At 43.6% G+C, this 17,648-nt stretch overlaps 1 protein-coding gene across 1 annotated transcript in view; it reads right to left on the minus strand.

Annotated features, from left to right (window-relative positions):
* The window catches only part of Dixdc1 (DIX domain containing 1), a 71,614-nt gene that overhangs the window by 14,216 nt on the left and 39,750 nt on the right, over positions 1–17,648 (minus strand). The window contains 10 exon segments of the mRNA XM_060373633.1: positions 6,529–6,595; positions 7,033–7,200; positions 7,711–7,800; positions 8,672–8,743; positions 8,821–8,913; positions 9,296–9,349; positions 9,767–9,871; positions 12,345–12,395; positions 13,471–13,524; positions 14,788–14,877. Coding sequence (XP_060229616.1) covers positions 6,529–6,595; positions 7,033–7,200; positions 7,711–7,800; positions 8,672–8,743; positions 8,821–8,913; positions 9,296–9,349; positions 9,767–9,871; positions 12,345–12,395; positions 13,471–13,524; positions 14,788–14,877 — 844 coding nt within the window.

Here is a 17,648-nt window from a genome sequence, read left to right on the forward strand (position 1 = left end):
ACTTAATTTTTTTGTTTGTTCAGTTGGTTTGTTTTTTTGTTTAGTTTTGGGATTTTGTTGTTGTTTTGAGACAGAGTCTCAATATTGTAAAAGTAACTTTTATTCTCCTGTAGTAATTGTTGTCTGGAAGGCTTATCACCTCCATCTGCTAACCTAGACCTAGTCCTGGAAGCTTCTAACCTCAGCCTAGAATGTTTTCAGCCTCTGAGACTTACTGCTTAATAAGCTTACCCTTTCTTTTCTTTCTGAGCTCTGGATTGGCTGGTTCAACTCAGTTGTTCTGGCTCAAACTCCTCTCCCAGCTGACATTCAATCTGGCTTCTCTTTTCATCTTTGAATTGCTCTGCTTAGCCTCACACTAACTCAAGCTCTGATCTCCTGGCTCCTTCTCATTCTCTGGCTCCTTCGGTCTTCACCTGAATTCTCTTTATTACTGTCCTGGTAAAACTGTCTCTTTTCCTCTGTGTATTGCCTCTTAAGTAGCTTCCCTTTTCTCTGTCTTTTCGTGAGAGTTGGCCATATCCCATTCTGTCAAGTCTTTCTCTGATTTGTCACTGTTTCTGCCACTCAGTTAGACATCACTTTCAAAGGAAGTTTGTGCTTCCTTCTACAAACTATCTTTACCTTCCTTGTTAGGGATCAAAAGGATGTTGGGAGCCATGCAGGAGCTCCCAATTAAAACAGCTCTAGAACTCATGAAATGCAGAGCCATGATGGGTGTGTCTTGGCACGGCATTGCCCCAAGAACTACGTGTCCTGAGAACTTTATGCTGTTATGAAGCATAGATCTGCTTGTTATCCTCGAGGGCCTCATTATCCTCCTAATATATAAATCGTATGAAAACTCCCAGGGGGCTTCCAGCCTCTCTCTGGGCAGCATCTCTGGCACCAAGAATAACAATGCTTGACCTCTTTCAGGCATCGCTGCTGGTGATTCAACCATCGCCCTTGGAAACAACCTACAGATGCAGATTGTTAGCAATGGCCACTACCCTTAGAAGGAATTTGGAAAAATAGATTGTTTAGCAAGGTTAGGTAAAGATGGTTTTGCTAATGGCTCTGACATAGAAAATCTTAGAGAACAGTTTGAAGTTCAGGAAAATACACTCTTAGTAGTAAAGCCAGGGACTTGTTGATGTTGGTGAGTGAGAACAATAACCCAGTTAGCACTAGCTGACATGACTCTCTCCCTGAAGTTGGGCTTCAAAGTGATTAATTTCTTATATTCATTTTTGCCCTCGGCTTCCTGTCATGACTAATAAAAATTATTAATGAGTAGATGTGCACCGTAAAGATTTTTAATATAGATGGCTGATTGTTTTTAATATAACATTTTATATTTGTAATTCTTTTAAGATTTTTATAAGATTACTTTTTTTTTTTGTCTTTCAATTCTTTTTTTTTTTTTTCAATGCAGTTTATTCAGGAACCTTGAACAATCATCTGACCCTGGGGAAAGCCAGCCCACAGCTTAAATAGCCTCTGGGTAGCCAACCCAGGCGTGCCACGGGGGCAATGCAGATAGGTCCACATACATGGAAGCAAGCCAGATCCTCAGCCTTAGCCAAATGTGGAATTGTTCGTGACAGAGAGCACTCACCATCGGGAAGGTGGAAGGCGGAAACCAGCTCCATCTTTAAGGCACAGCATTCCGCAGCTCTCTACAGTTCCCCCTTTTTGTTTTAGACGCATCAGGCAAGAGTAGAGGTCTGATCTCTGATATTAGAAATAAATTGGGACTTTGTACCGATGTTCATTTAGGTGTCATCCACCCAAAGAGCATCAGACCCGTCCGATACCTTTTTCTCAGAGGCGGGACCTGGGGTATCAACCCGCATGCAATCAGACATGCTCTTCTCTGGGTCCAAAGCGGCTGACCCTGAGTGCAGTGCTTAGCCTCGCATCCTGAGCGTAACATTTTAGCTTTTTATGGTATCCAACCATGCTTGGGGCGAATGTCCTGCTTCAATGGCTGTATAAAGATAATTCTTTCTTTGTAACTGCAAACTGCAGCCTGCCAATAAAAATAAATAAATAGATAGATAAAGGCTGGCTGAGAAATTACCTTGCTTGCTCACCTTGTTAACCTATAACAAGTTTCTCAGTTACAAATGTATATGGGTTCTTGGAAATAACGTGTTTTTTCTTATTTGTTTTTCACCCATAATACATAAAACATTGGCTCATGTGAAGGTATCGGGAGAAATGTTTTTCTTACATACACTCATTGTAATCATTCACTTACAGGAAAATAGAATGTGACCACATTGTGATTTCTGTACCTCTTGAAAGATCTTGCTGGGAAATGTACGCTTGGGAGAATGAGTGAAAGCACTGGCTCTCCAGAGTTTGTTCCATCCACCAGGATGTGTGTGTGTAGGGTGGTTTGGACCTCACTCTCTGAAGTTTGTGTCACCTGCCAGAATATATGAATATGTATGTATGTAAGGCTGGGTTGGAGCTTGATCTCTGGAGTTTGCTCTAGCCATCCATGATGTGCATGTATGCACATATGTATGTGTATGTATGTATGTACGTATGACTGTATGTATGTGTAAAATAAAAGATGCCTGTAAGAGAAGCTAAATTTAAAAAGGTAAAGGAAAAGCTTGTTGGAACCTACCTGCTGAAGTCTGTCTTACTTCATCAACAAGTCTAAGTGTGTGTGTGTGATTTTTTCTTTTTCTTTCCTCCTTCCCTTTTCTTTTTAGATGCTTGCCAACAGCCCTAGCCCCTGCTTACATGGTAGCTGTAAGCCCCCACTTGCCACAATCAGTGAAAGCCCCCTAGGAGCCAACATCCCTAGCCCCACCTTACTTACATGGTATCTATAAGCCCCCACCAGAAAGCTATCAGCACTGGCCTGCTACCAGCAGTTTAATTCTGGCCCCCAGTTTGCCACTGTTGGTGGAAGCCATGGTTGGTAACCATCAGTTCCGGCCTGGAAAATTACCCTCAGAAAAAGTCTCCAGGCAGTTGCAGCTGTAGGATTTACACCCTGCCTCCAAGGAAATGTCGAAGCTGGACTTCAACAAAAGGAATGTACCACCAAGCCTGGACCTAACCTTTTCTTTATATGAAACTGGCTGTATACCAGCCTGGCCTTGAACTCAGATCTGCTTGCCTCTGTCTCCTGGATTAAAGGCACATTTGTATTCCAGTCAGATCACAAAGATCTAGGTGTTTGGATGTGATCTCTTGCCAGAGTAGCAATGTTCTAAATTAAAATTTCTCTACACACTATGGTTGGCTTCAAATGTGTAGTTTTCATGCTTTAGGCTCCCAAGTGCCAAGATGACAGGCAGAGGCTATTGTGCCCAGCTTTCATATGGTTTTGGAAATTTACAAATGTGCTGGAGAAATAGCTCTGCAGTTAGGAGCACTGGCTGTTCTTCTAGGGGACTTGGGTTCAATTCCTAGTACCCACAAGGTGTCTCGAAAATGTACCTCTGGTTCCAGGGAAACTAATACCCTCTCCCGGCTTCCACCATGGCCAGTTACCAAAGTGGCACACAGCTGTACATACACAAAACCCAATAAATTTTTAATAAAAATTATGTATCCATCAAAAAGGGGGAAAGGAAAAATAAATTGGACACACAAAAATATTAGTTCTAATCAGCTATTTGATTTTCATATAAATTGTTTGTATTCTCTACAATTGGTTCTAGATAAAATAAAAAAAAAACATAAGAAAATTTGAACATTACTGAACCAATGCTCAAAATGTGTACTACAGGGAGAATGGCCAGGTGGAGTAGTTCATCCAACAAGATGAACCAAAAAGGCTGAGTGCACAGGAGCTGGTTCAAACACACTTCCTAACCATGACAACTAGGTGGTGCAAATACTTATCAGGCCTTAAATGAATGACCTGGACCCTCAAAGCTTTTAAAGAAAATTTCCCCCAAAATTGAAGTTCGAGCCTCTAGGAAAAGCAGACAGTTTTCGTGTATCTATCTGAGACTAGAGTGATCTAGATGTGTGTTTGTTACTTTACAGTTTATTGAGCATTGTTGGGATAATTTTTCGTGCACCGTGTAAAGGTTGTCTGTAATATTCAAATGTTGACTTCTGTACCAGCAGAGAGCTGAGTCCTGTCAGACTTCAGTATTTTTATTTTTATGAAGCATCACCTGTCTCAGTGTTTTGTAAGCACACTTCCCTCACCTTCTGATTGGTTTAATAAAGAGCTGACAGCCTATAGCTGAGGCAGGAGAGGAAAGGTAGGGCATCTGGGCAGAGATAGGAACTGTGGGAAGAACTGAGGCAAGAGATTCACCAGACAGACAGGGAGGAAGTTGGACTCATGGGACTCAGGAGAGAGAACAGGCCAAGTGGCAGATGTGGACTAGTATAGACAGGGTTAATTAAGTCACACAAGCTAGCTGGGAACAAGCCTAAGCTATAAGGCCTAAGCTTTCACAAATAATAGACGGTCTCCATGTCATTACTCCATCTGCTGGCAGTCCAAAGAAAGTCCAGTTATACAGTATGAATGCTTTGAGCTTGCATAGTCTCTAGATATTTCAGCCCATGTCAGCAGATTCCTCCATATGGCTCATGGTGGTGACGTTATGAGTCCTCATAATCCTACAGCTAATGTGACTCTAGCTGGCTAAGGAAAAAAATCATAAAAGTGAAGCATTGCACAAAAAAAAAAAATGTCTACCCAAAAGCTAGAAGTATGAAAATAACAACACTTCTGATTGGCACAAGAACAGACAAGAGTGATCAGTGGAATCAAATTGAAGATCTAGACATACATCCACACATCTATGGACATCTGTTTTTGTTTGTTTGTTTGTTTGTTTGTTTGTTTATAAAGAAGCCATAAATACACACTGGAAAAAGTCAGCATCTTCAAGAAATGGTGCTGGTCAAATTAGATGTCTGCATGTACAAGAATCTAATACTTACAGATCCATACTTATTTCCCTACACAAAACTCAAGTGCAACTCCAAAGACCTTAACATAAAGCCAGATACATTGAGCCATGCAGAAGAGAAGGTGGGAAAGAGCCTTGAATGCACTGGCACAGAAAACAACTTTCTGAACAGAACACCATTAGTACAGGCAATAAGATCAACAATTAATAGATGGGACCTCCCGAAGCTGAAAAGCTTCAGCATCGCAAAGGACACCATCAAAAGGACAGAAAAAGCAGCAGCCTATAGAATGGGAAAAGATTGTTAGCAACTACACATCAATGAAGGGAAAGTATCCAAAATATATAAAGAACCCAAAAACTAGATATCAAGAAAACACATAGCCCAGTTAAAAACAGGGCACAGATCTAAACAGGGAATTCTTAAAAGAGGAACCTCAACTGTCTGAGAAACATTTAGAAAAATGTTCAGCATCCTTAACCATCACTGAGACGTAAATTAAAACTAAACTTTGAGATTTCATCTTACATCCATCAGAATAGTTAAGATGAATAAAACAAGTGGCAGTGAGGATGTGGAGTACTGGAAATGCTCATCCATGGATGGTGGGAGTGCAAACTTGGACAGACACAATGGTAATCAGTGTGACAGTGCCTCAGGAGATGGGAACCCATCTACCTCCAGACTCAGCTATACCACTCGTGGGCATATACCCCACTGAGAATGAAGGACACTCCATTCTCCCACAAACGGCTGCTTAACCATGTCATTGTTTTTCTATTCATAATAGACAGAAGCTGGAATCAACCTAGGTGCCCCTCAACAGAAGAATGGATTTTTAAAATGTGGTACAGTTACATGATGAAATATTGTTCAGCCTTTAAAAAGAGTGAAATCATGAAATTTGTAGGTAAATGGAGGGAACTAGAAGAAATCTTCCTGCATAAGTTACCCCAGACCCAGAAAGACAAGTACAATGTGTACTCACTTATATGTTTATATTAGCTGTTAAGTCAGTGATAACCAAGCTACAATACAAAGGTTGGGTACAGAGTAAGGGACTTGAGGGGAGAGATAGATCACCTTAGGAAAGGTAAATAGAATAGTTATGAATGGGTGCAGGGAGATGGAATGGGGAGAGGAGGACAAGGGACGAATACAAGGAGAGACAGCTATAATTAAGGGCCACTTGAGGGGTAGTATGGAAACCTAAGATAGAAAAAAATCTTCCTAAAATATATACACATATTAAGGTAATTTAAATGAAATTTCCAAATAATGGGGAGACAGAGCCCCAATTGGACATCTCTTGTCAACAAATGAAGTTTCCATTACCAGGACTGGGTTACATCTGAGTTGCTGGCCAAAGGGGTCCCAGGGGAATCCCAAAACAACCCAGGCTGTGGCAAAGTCTACAGGTTGCTCTCTACAAACCGATGGGAAGGCCCCAATGCTGAAGACAACCCGCACAGTGAACATGGAGAAGGCAAGCTGGTGTCTACATGGAACCTTTACCCCTATGCGCAGAAAGGTACTCTGCACCCTACCAAAAGAGAAACAAAAAGAAAAAGAGAAAGAAACAAAAAAGAAACAATTTTTGTTCTAGCATTCTAGACACTTTATGAAAATGAGACTTACTTGAATTAGGGGGCCAGGATGCCCGGTATTCACTACCTGCTTGAGTTCTGAGTGACCTTCCTCGAACCTGGAAAGCCACAAAGATGTCAAGAGTTATTTATGACCAAGGGAAGAATTTACTCATGAAATTTAAAACACAAAGAAAACGTTAATTATATCTTGTTCTAAGACGTACGAAATGTGACATGTTTGTCTTAACAGCGAGCACAGCTATGAAAGGCTCTCTCATCTCCAGAGCACTTCCCACCTGTTTCCTCATCCAGAGGCAGCTCCTCCTGGGGATGGGGAAGACAATAAGCAGCAGGGATCCCGGGGACTCAAGAACCACAATTCCTTACAAAGCTACAGGGCTGCTGAACACAAGTTAGCACACATTCCTTCCCTGGACTGTCATACCATGTCTAACTGAAGCCCTCAGCAGGGTCCTGTTTTCCTTCATGTAAAGGAGACTTGTCAGAACAGGCTGCCTCAGGAGCTCTCCTAAGCCAGACATCACAGCATTACCTTCCTTTCCTGTTTCTTCTGTGTCTCCATGACATGCAGCCGCTCCATGAGGCTGGAGATGCCCTGCTCCAAGCTGTCGATGGTATGGTGCTGAGGATCATGGCCACTGAAGCTGTTGCGCAGGCTGCGGAGAGCATCTCGGACGAGCTGGAGGTCACTGGTCTGTGGCTGAAAGGAAAGAGCTGGTGGCATGGGTGCAATGCCATATTTTCACCCAAGCACTGAGGTAAAGGGGATTAAACAAAAAGTTCCTAGGATATAGGCTTGAGTTCTGTGGAGGAAAATCTGCCTCCTCAAATACCTTCTGTTTGCCCACTAGTTAATGCTTTTTGTTTTGTTTTGTTGTTTTTGTGTTTTGTCTTGTTTTTTTCCAGATGGAGTTTCTCTGTGTAGCCTTGGCTGTCCTAGACTCGCTTTGTAGGCCAGGCTGGCCTCAAACTCAAAGAGATCCACCTGTCTCTGCCTCTCTGAGTGCTGGGATTCTAGGGTGTTTCACCACAACTGGCTAATTAAGTCTTAATTTTTTAATTGATTTTTAAATCTTGAATACTGAATGCCTTGCATATGCATAAACTATCGGTTGTCAAGAATCAAAGACCTGGAATATTCAAGCTTAGCCTGGTGGTGATGGCTGGGGCATCACTCACTTCAGCTTGTTCTCCAGGGCTAGGAACCTACCCCTCTGTGGGTGACAGTCGCGGCACCTCTCCCTGCCACTGGAAGGACAAAGCCATTGCGCTGAGAGCTGTGACTGTTGTAGTTGGTCATCTAGAGCATCAAGAAGAAACGGCGGCTGTTAACAGGAGAATTCCAAACCAAGACACTTTTCTCTTTACATTGCTCACTTTCTGATACAGCATGGAGTGAATCACTTATCAGTTTGCTGCTTGCATTAAAAGCGTTATGTGGAGGCCCAGGGTAAACGTGGCACAGCGAGTCATCGTGTTGGCCACACAAACCCGAGAACCCACATAAGAAGCCAGATGAAATGATGTACACATGTAAGCCTTACACTTCTACAGTGAGGTGGGAGTTAGAGACACAATTACTCAGAAGCTCATGTGCCAACTGGCCCAGAGTATGCAGCAGAATAATGGAAACGAGGACGGACCCTGCCTCAGCCAGGTTGAAGATGAGAAATGGTATATGTGCATGCACACACAAACAAATAAAAATGTTTTAGTGTCATGGGAGGAGATGTGGTCTCCTTATTCTCCACGGCTATCGCTAGGCTGCAGCTGACACTTAGTGGGCACTGTGAATGCAGAATAAATGAAATGGAAACCTTGGCGTGGAAGCCCATGACCACTCTAGCACCCTTTGCTTTGCTTTAAGTAATCACAGAATGCAAGAACACATGTATCTCAAATCCAACTCTGCTAGATGGATTTAGTAAGTCTGTAGTCAGTTGCTTACACAGTTCAACTCTTTATTACAACAGAAAAGTCACAGTTATTTCATATTTCATTTCTAAGTGTTGAAGCTAAGTGCCATCCCAACTCTGTCCCCCTGGTGCTGGAGAGTAAACCTGGAACTCTAATCACATCAGGCAAGTGCTCTGCTGAGCCACACACCTAGGCCCCAGAGCCTGCCTGCACTCCATACCGTCTCTATGGAGGGTCCTAGTGTTCTGGGTTACCTCATCTGCCTCTCCTTTCATGCAGTGAGCCAGAAGAACCTCTTTATGCTCTAGCTCCCATTCTAGATCCACCTGAAAACAGATCAAATCAGGAAAGTGTTTCCTTTAGGCCAAGGGGCCAGGCAGGCAAGCGGCTGGTGCGTCCTGACCTGCTGGTGACTGGCATCTGAGAGCTTGCGGAGCGCTTCTTCCAACTTGGCCTGCTGCTGCTGCAAGAGGCGGTCCTTCTGTCCCAGCTCTTTCTGCAATGGAGACAAGCTTTCAGGGGTGTAGCAAACACAAGGATATCAAGAGCTTCACACTCTGTAATCCAACCTAAAGAGCCTCATGGACCCAGGCTTCCTTCAGTCTGTACCCGGAAGGCTCTCCACACCATGACAGTCTTACATGGTGCTGGGATTCTTAGAAAGGCAAAGAGGTTGCCTGTCAGAGGGCCTCAATGGGCTTTCCTCACTACTGAGAGGGAGATGAGCCTGCCACTAACTGTTGCCAGGCTCCTGTGCTATGCCATCTATGCTTCAGAGCTATCGGAAAGATTTCCTACTAGACAGCAAAGATAGAATGGAATACAAAAGCGCTCTTTGAGCACCAGCTAACAAAAAGTCACCTGGAGGCTTTTCTTACTTTATATTCGCCTAAGAGCCGGTTCCTGTCCTCTAGCTTCCTCTGCAGATCCACCTACAAAGGCAAGAAAGAGTTCAGTGGCGTGGAGGCATTGTGTAACCCCCCCCCCCCCCCAGGGAAACCAGCCACTTGGTAACTAGAATTCACAGACAGTTACAGTATACCGCACAGAGAGGGCAGGCCATGATAAAAACATGCCAGCTCTTCGTGTCTTTAACAAAATAAGCAGACTGTACAAGCACAATTTGGCCTTAGTGTTCTCCAAGCAGAGCCAAGGACCATGCAGGGTTCTGTAGGCTTAGGTGCTGTGACCCAAGACCAGAAATGAGTCTTAAGGGGATAAAAATAACTACAGACATGAAAGGTAGGCACCCCAGGACAAAATAGGGGAGATAAAAAGGGCAGATTGAACAGAACCTTGCGTACCATCCTGCTTGACTAATGAGGTCAGAGTTCGCACATTTAACTCACATTCTGGTTGCGCAGCTCATCCTTGTCCATATTTGCCCTCAGAAGCTCTTGCTTGAGCTGAAGGACAGATGTGTCCTGCTGAGTCAACCTCTGCTGCAAGGCATCCTGGGAGAATATGAACATCCACTATTACAGCCTCAATCCACCACCAGCCAGACAAAACTTCTTACGGACCCCCTTTCACTCTGTATCTAGCATTAGTTCTGGCAAACTGGGAGAAGAGGGAATGACAAGGACCTTGCTACAAGGACGTGGGTAGAGATTTTTCTCTCCTCTTCCAAGACACCATCATCTACAGGGGAATCACCTCCACTGTCCTACCAAGAGAAACTGGTTTTCCCTCACCTAACGCTCATCCCTACCCTACACATATTCCTGGCATTTTGGTGTCCACATGAGACAAAGAGAAAGGACCTTCTGAGGTCGACAGACCTAGATTCCTGTTAAACATCCATAACTTCCTACTCAGAGGACATTGGCCTTGAACAGTGTGATCCCTCCTGGTTTCCACCTCTACCTCTTGGGTATATAAATACTCCACCTGACTTAGGGCCTTTTCTTCCTTTCTCTGGCCAGTCCCCAAATCCTAGAATAGTGGTTCTCAACTTTCCTACAATGCTGTGACCCTTTAATGAAGTCCCTCATGTTGTGGTGACCTCTGGCCATGAAATTATTTTTGTTGCTACTTCATAACTATAGTAATGTAAACATCTGATATGCAGGATATGTGATGCGCAACCCCTGTGAAAAGTTCCACAGATTGAGAACTGCTGTTCTAGGTAGGGCAGTCAGTCCTTGAATTCATGGTCCTCTTACCTCAGCCTCCAAAACGGTAGGATCACAGGTGTCTACCAGGCCTCCAGCTGACAGGACAGGACATGGCAGAGGCAATCTGAGATTTCCCAAGCACTGTAGCCTGGCACATTTCCAAAGTGCATGCCATCGGACAGATTAGTGAATGACTTAGGGAGCAAGGAGCTTCTGTGCTCAGTTAGCCTAAGTGTTTCTCCAGGGCAGCAGTTTCAGTTTTCAGATCTTTTCTTTTGATTCGGGTGGGGGAGTTGTGTGTGTGTGTGTGTGTGTGTGTGTGTGTGTGTGTGTGTCTGTCTGTCTGTCTGTCTGTCTGTCTGTGGAGTTCAGGTCCTCTGTAAAAGCAGTATCATCTCTTACCCACTGAGAAATAGCAAAGCCAGTCTCTTTAGTCTTTTTATGATATACTTTTTATTTTGTTTTCTTAAGACAGGGTTTCTCTGTGTACTCTTGGCTGTCCTGGACTCACTTTTAGACCAGGCTGGCCTTGAACTCACAGAGATCCATCTACCTCTGCCTCCTGAGTGCTGGGATTAAAGGCATGCACCATCACACCTGACCCCTTCTGAGGTCTTTCAATGTGTTTTAAGCCTATCAGGAATTTCTTAAACTTCATTAGCCAAAGAGCACATTTCTGTTTTGGAATACTTCAATGTACTGAGGTTACTAAATATGCTTTGGGAAAGGTTACCGAGTTAGTTTTGGGCAGTCAATTAAGGTGTGTGCAAGACAGAGGGGAACAGTAGGAGCCTTAGATGAATGCTCAGATGTTATAATCCCATTTGGTGGATAACATATATTCAAGGTCACTGTATATACCAGCAAAACAGCTCCCTCAAAGTAACTAGTCTAAAATACCACCAACAGAAAATGACTATATACATATATGCACACATATATATGCACAAGATTATTAGAGGGGCTAAAGAGATGACCTAGTCAGTAAGAGCACTGTCTGCTCTTCCAGAGGTCCTGAGTTCAATTCCCAGCACCCACACGGAGGGTCACACCATAGGTAACTCCATTTCCAGGCGAATCCAACACTCTCTTCTGGCCCTCCTTGGTTACCAGGAGTGGTGCAGACTTGCATGCAGACAAAAAATCCATACACATAAAAATGTAAAAAGAGCATTATGCAAGTATAAAGAAGACCTAAAAATCATCTTTACTAAAATAGGATAATCTCCCAAACACACGGCTAAGCGAAGGAAGCAAATGTCAAGCTGTATTTGCAATATACTATTATGTGGGTTGAAAAGTGGGGAAAAATGATATAGACACACTGAATAACTGATAAGTTGCCTCAGGGGAGAAAACTGTTGTGGTGGCAGTGGGGTGGGATGGAGCGGGGTGAGACAGAGCTGGCAGGAGAACTTTCATGGTTTATCCTTTTGTGTTAACGTTATTAACCTTTCAAACGCTGTTCCTTTTTCTTTTTTCCTAAAAAGGGCATACTTAAGAACTGAGAGAGTGCTTTCACATAGAGAAAATCAAGGTGGCATAGAGGCAGGCAAGTGACAGCATCATGAGTCACAGCCATGCGACAGAAGCCTCAGCAAAACAAAGACATCTCCCTCAGCATTTCTTGCTGCCCACCACACAGCCCTTTCTAGACGCCTAGCTCCAATCCTGTCAGAGACCCCAGCAAAATCCCAATAGTCCCACAAGTTCCGGGTTCTCAACACTCACCAACAGACCACACTACCTCACAGAGGCTGACCAAAAGCAAAATTAAAAAGAAAGCAAGAATTCAATGTCTTCCTTTTACCTTTATCCCTTGTAAGTTTCTGGCTTCCTGTTTGCATTTCAGCAGCTCTTTCTACAAACCAAATATAGTGAGATCAGATGGTGGCATCTGATTACCTCATTCTGTCAGCAAGAAGACAAAACCCAGTTGACCATTCCATGAAGATTAACCCATCAGCTGAGGCACAAAGCAGATGTGGTCCTGTAAGCAGTAAAGACTGACCCTCTGTTCTCTCTACACCCACCACAGAGATGCCCAGGTGGAAAGAAGACACGCCATCCAGACCACTGGCTCTACACGCAGCAAACTTCACTAACAGAAAAATATGACTACCCTGTCTCCAGTTCAGATCCATGATGGACCTATCTTTGCTGCTGCTGAATAGTTATTTCAATTTCATTTAACTGCAGCAAAGGGCTGGCAAGCTTCTGACTCTCCAAAGGGCTATTGTTTCTTTTTTTGTGGCTGGAGCTATTGTTCTTTGTGGTCCAAACAAAAACAAATTTTAGGTTTTAGAAAAGCAATGCCTGTTACTGAGACTTAGGTCTCTTGTGATTATGTCACATAAATGATTCATAATTAGCTTATCTAAGATGGGGTCCTTGACCTGGCCTCCCAACACACGGGCTCCAAATTTACCAAAAATGCAGGTCTGAGTGTGTGTGCATGTACACAAGCATATTTCAGGGAGGAGGGGAATGTGCTCAGTCACAATGCTCTACCACTGATCTATAAGAACTCTGGAAAATATTCATGAAAAAGAACCACACTAATATTAGATACTTTCCCTGTTTTTGAGGCAGGCGCTCACTATGTTTTTCTGGTTGGCCTGGAATTCAGTATATAGACCAGGCTAGACTCTTAATTTATATATGACCATGCCCAGTCAAGACTCATCTTCTTCTCTCAATTAAAAAAAAAAAAAACCTAGAAATACTTCAAAGTTCCAGAAAGGTGCCCAAAGAGGGCACAGACACCAGCAGACACAGTTCAGATGTGTCTCTCTCCTCCAAAGAAAGGCATGACATGTAATATTCTGCTAGCCCCCAGCAATGTATCCCTTTCCCTCTCCAGAACTGTCCCAAAGCTGGCACATTACATTCCCAAAATTATTTTCAAAGGAGAACATGTACATGTCCAATCGTACCTTAAGGTCTTGATTCTCCTCCATACTCTGATCCAGACGGCTTCGGATTATAATCTGAATGTAAGACAGAGATGGTCACGTACCTGTACTGACGGTCATAGGCCATTCATTCAACAAATGCTTGTTGAGCACCTACTAGAAACCACTGTGAACACATGCCTTCTTGATGCAGGCATATGTCCAAAATACATGACATAGGACAATTAGGGATGAAGTTTAGATAAGTATGTGTGTACTGGGAGAAGCAGATGGAGTCAAGGGAAGAAGAGATGAGGTTCAAAAGGAAACTGGGAGCCAGACCATGAAGGGCCAATGAAGACAATGAGGAATTAATACAAAGTTTTCTTTTGGTTTTTAAAAAGTATTTATTGTTATTATTTATCATTGTGTGTACCTGTGTGTGTCTGCCTATGGGTATGTGCATGTGACTGCAGTAGCCTTGCGGGCCAGAGGCCAGAAAAGATCCCCTAGAACTGCAGGGAGCCATGTGACATGGGCACTGGAAACTAAACTCCAGCAATAAAAAACTTTATACAATGGGAAGACAAAATAAAATGATCCTTAAGCTATTCTTGCAATTTTACTGAAAATGAAGTAGAAAGGTTAGAAGAGGAATCTAGATTCAGAGAAATCTGTCTGGAGGCTGCTAGGACGCTGCATGAAGGCCCAAATGAAGCAGTGGGTGTGAAAATGAAGACACTGGATATGAAGGGAGGATCAGAAAGCCTTCAGGGACGGCATCCAGGTTTCTGTTCGGGGCATCTGAGTAAAGGGGTAGATATGAACACACGTACAGAAGGACAAGTAACGTCAGTGCTTATGTGGAGGACAGAAATACTTGGTTGAGGACCCACTGACGTTGAGTTCTGTACCTGGTACTTGATAACGAAGACCGTGATTGAATAGCTCTACAGCTCTGTAGGGAGACTAGAGAAGCAGGTGCAGAGTGATGACTTGCAGGGCAGATGACACTGCCTCGTGACTGCGTGAGACTGATGAGGACCCAGGTGAGGAGCACCCACATCATGACACAGAGAGAGAAAAAAAAAGCTTTGGGGGACCTGAACATAAACCTTGAAGGGGAGCAGCACCCTGGGCGTCTTTGGTCATTACTATAGCTCTAGTACCGTGGACCTGTGTCTGATCAGAGAGTCAGCATTTGCTGGACATCTGTTGATTAAATCAAGAAAGAAACCAGGAAGGAGTAAGTAAAGGTGGCAGAGAAACTCCAAGAGTCAGGAAAGAGTCTTTTAAGAAGGTGAGGTCAAGTGTGAGAACAAGCCTGGTCTAGAGCCCAGTCATGGGCATGGAGCTTACCAGCTGTTCCTCTGGGTTGACTCCGGGTTCACAGAGGGCCAAGGGTCTTTCCTGTTCGTCTTCGGGTAATGACCCATTGAGCAACAAGGCCTACATAAACCACAAAGAGGTAGAAACTGAACCCCCTGCCACCTGATCCAGCCTGGAGTCAGGGCTTGGTAAGTTCACCATAGACAGAGATCATCAGATAACACCAACATGTTTCTGAAGTAAGGTAGATGATAAATAACCTCTGCTTATTTCCAGTGGCCCTGACCACACAAGGCTCCTTCTCTAGGTCCCTCTTCCCAATTTGAAAACAGAGTCTCATTTATCCCAAGCTATCCTAGAACAGCAGAGGATGGCTTTGAACTTCTGGCCCTCCTGTCTCTACCTCTCATGAGGCTCAGACCCAGAATTCCACGAAGGCTAGGAAGGCACTACCAACTGAGTTACGTGCCCATCTGCAGGGGCTGCTTTCATCCCTCTGGATACACATGGGCCTTCAGCTCTGAGGAGTCTTGGTCTCAGAAGACCTAATAACAAACCTCCCCTTCAGAAATGTCCAAACACATTTCAAACTAGAGCTGTTCAAACACAGCTCTGCCAGCTGAAGGGGGATCGGAAATCAGCGTGGAATTATCCTGGCTCAGAGATGTATATTACAATGATCTGTTTGAAATCTATCAAAAACATGGCCTTGGGACTAGTTGGGTTTTGTTTGTTTGTTTTAAGAATTCTTCATTTTCACCCCGAGGCAACATAAATAGAAGAAAAATTTTTACGGAGATGTCCTCATTCACTGCAACTCCAGGCTATTTTCATTAGAGTATTATTAGTAAGTAGAAAAAGGAGCAGATACACCCGGAAGCTGAAAGCTCGCTTCCAGGGCCCTAGTACACTTCTTCTCCCAGGAACCCATGCCTAATATTATAGTAATAGCTTGTCATCTCATTCCTTCACTTCAAAATTTATTTTGAAACTTACTTTTATTATTGATTGATTGAGACAGGGCTTCACTATGTAGCCCTGGCTCCTCTAGAATTCACTATGTAGTCTAAGCTGGCTTTAAACTCATAGAGATCTGTCCGCCTCTGCTTCCATGCAACACCTTGTTCCGATAAAGTTTATTCTGATTTTTAATGTCTCTGTATGTGTTTGTGCACATGAGTTCAGTGCACAGAGACCAGAAGAGGATGCTGGATAGCCTAGAGATGGAGTTACAGTCTGACATGGGTGCTGGGACACGAACTCTGGTCTTTTGTAAGAGCAGTACATGTTCTTAAGAGCCGAGCCATCTTGCGAATGTGTGTAGGTGCGTGGTGTGCATGGGGAGGTCCGGGGACAGCTTCCACGAGTTGGTTCTCTCCTTCCACATGTGGGTTCTCAGTCTTGGCACCCCATGGCTCTGCCTGTTGAGCCATCTCACCATCCTCGGGAGCTTATCCTTAAAGTGGCATCTTGATATAGTTTAGGGAAAATTTAGATCTGCCTGCTCAGGTAGGTATTATGAAATGTATCAGGTGAGTTAAAGATGGGAAATTCTGTTCTTACTTTGTCACAATTTTGTTTCAACTTGAAAGACAGCTTCAGAGGTTAAATAAATCCTGTTTTAATAAATATAACACCAATTCATCATATGTGTTAATGGAGAATGTTTAAAATCCAGCCAATGGTCCTCTACTAAGCACAGTAATAATGTTTCAGAAAACCAAATGAGCTTGGTTTTCCCATGGAGTTATGATGAGGAGGGATGGGTGGGCAGGCACACAGCCCCAGGGTTAAGGGAACTGCAGAAACAAAGCCATAGCAAAAATAGTAACCCCGGCGGCAGGCTGCTCCATGGTCTCTAATTACGGCAAGTCACAATGAATAAGTCACAAATACTGGATGTGGCTTGACATTCAACTTGTTCTTTACAGAAACAGCTGAGGAGGGCGCTGGACACCTTGAGCCCCTTTGCTCTTCAGCTGAGACTGAATCTTCAGTCATCTCGTGGCAGTGAATTAAAACTCCTCCATTGGAAGGAAATGTTAGGATGTTGCCTATCAACGTTCTTTCTTTCTTTCTTTTTAATTTTTCTGTTTCATTGACTTTCTCCCAGATTAAGGAACACAAATCAAACAGCTAAACTGATAGTTACCCAGACCTTATTCAAACACTGAAAATTATCATGGGAGAAAAAATATGGTTAGGTAACCCTCCCACCCTCAAATTCATGGAACACTTCCTATTAAAACAACAACAAAGAGAGGGGGCTTCAGCTGGGCTGTAAAGTGATCAAATAAATTAATTAATGCAAAATATGTAAAAGAAAAATCATTAAGGTATTCTTTACTGGAGTGGTGAAAGGAATTGAACAGGACTCTTTTTTTTTTTTTTCCCAAACATAGCAAGTTGCACACACCACAAACTTTCTTTGGGAATGTTTGGGATGTAAACCTTCCTCCAATTGTTCTAGGTTCCTGGGGCATACATTATGCAAACTGTTTTACCAAAGCACCAATCTCCTTTCTTCTTTAGGAATCCTTTGTGTCCCCACCCTGTTGCGGGCTGGCTGGGAGCACGCCTTGCACCGCCTGCCAGAGGCTCACACATAATGTGGGCTTTGTTTATGTGTCCATAAATATTTCACAATTCAAAACCAGTGCAGTTCCCAGCACAAACAGAATGGGATATTCCTAGGCAATTTCAGGGTCTTCAGCACACTACAGGGGCTCCTCCAGAGTCAATCGAATAAGGACACAGGAGCGAGGGGGTTTTGGGGTGGACTCTATGTCAAGTGGGTCAGCCAATCTCTGGAGGGAGATTTCCCCTGATAGCACAGGTATAGGAACAACTGAAAGGCTTTGTTGTTCAAGGAAACCCTCTCCCACCAGAGC

This window comes from Meriones unguiculatus, chromosome 1 (genome assembly GCF_030254825.1).
Source record: "Meriones unguiculatus strain TT.TT164.6M chromosome 1, Bangor_MerUng_6.1, whole genome shotgun sequence".
Taxonomy (NCBI): Eukaryota; Metazoa; Chordata; class Mammalia; order Rodentia; family Muridae; genus Meriones; species Meriones unguiculatus.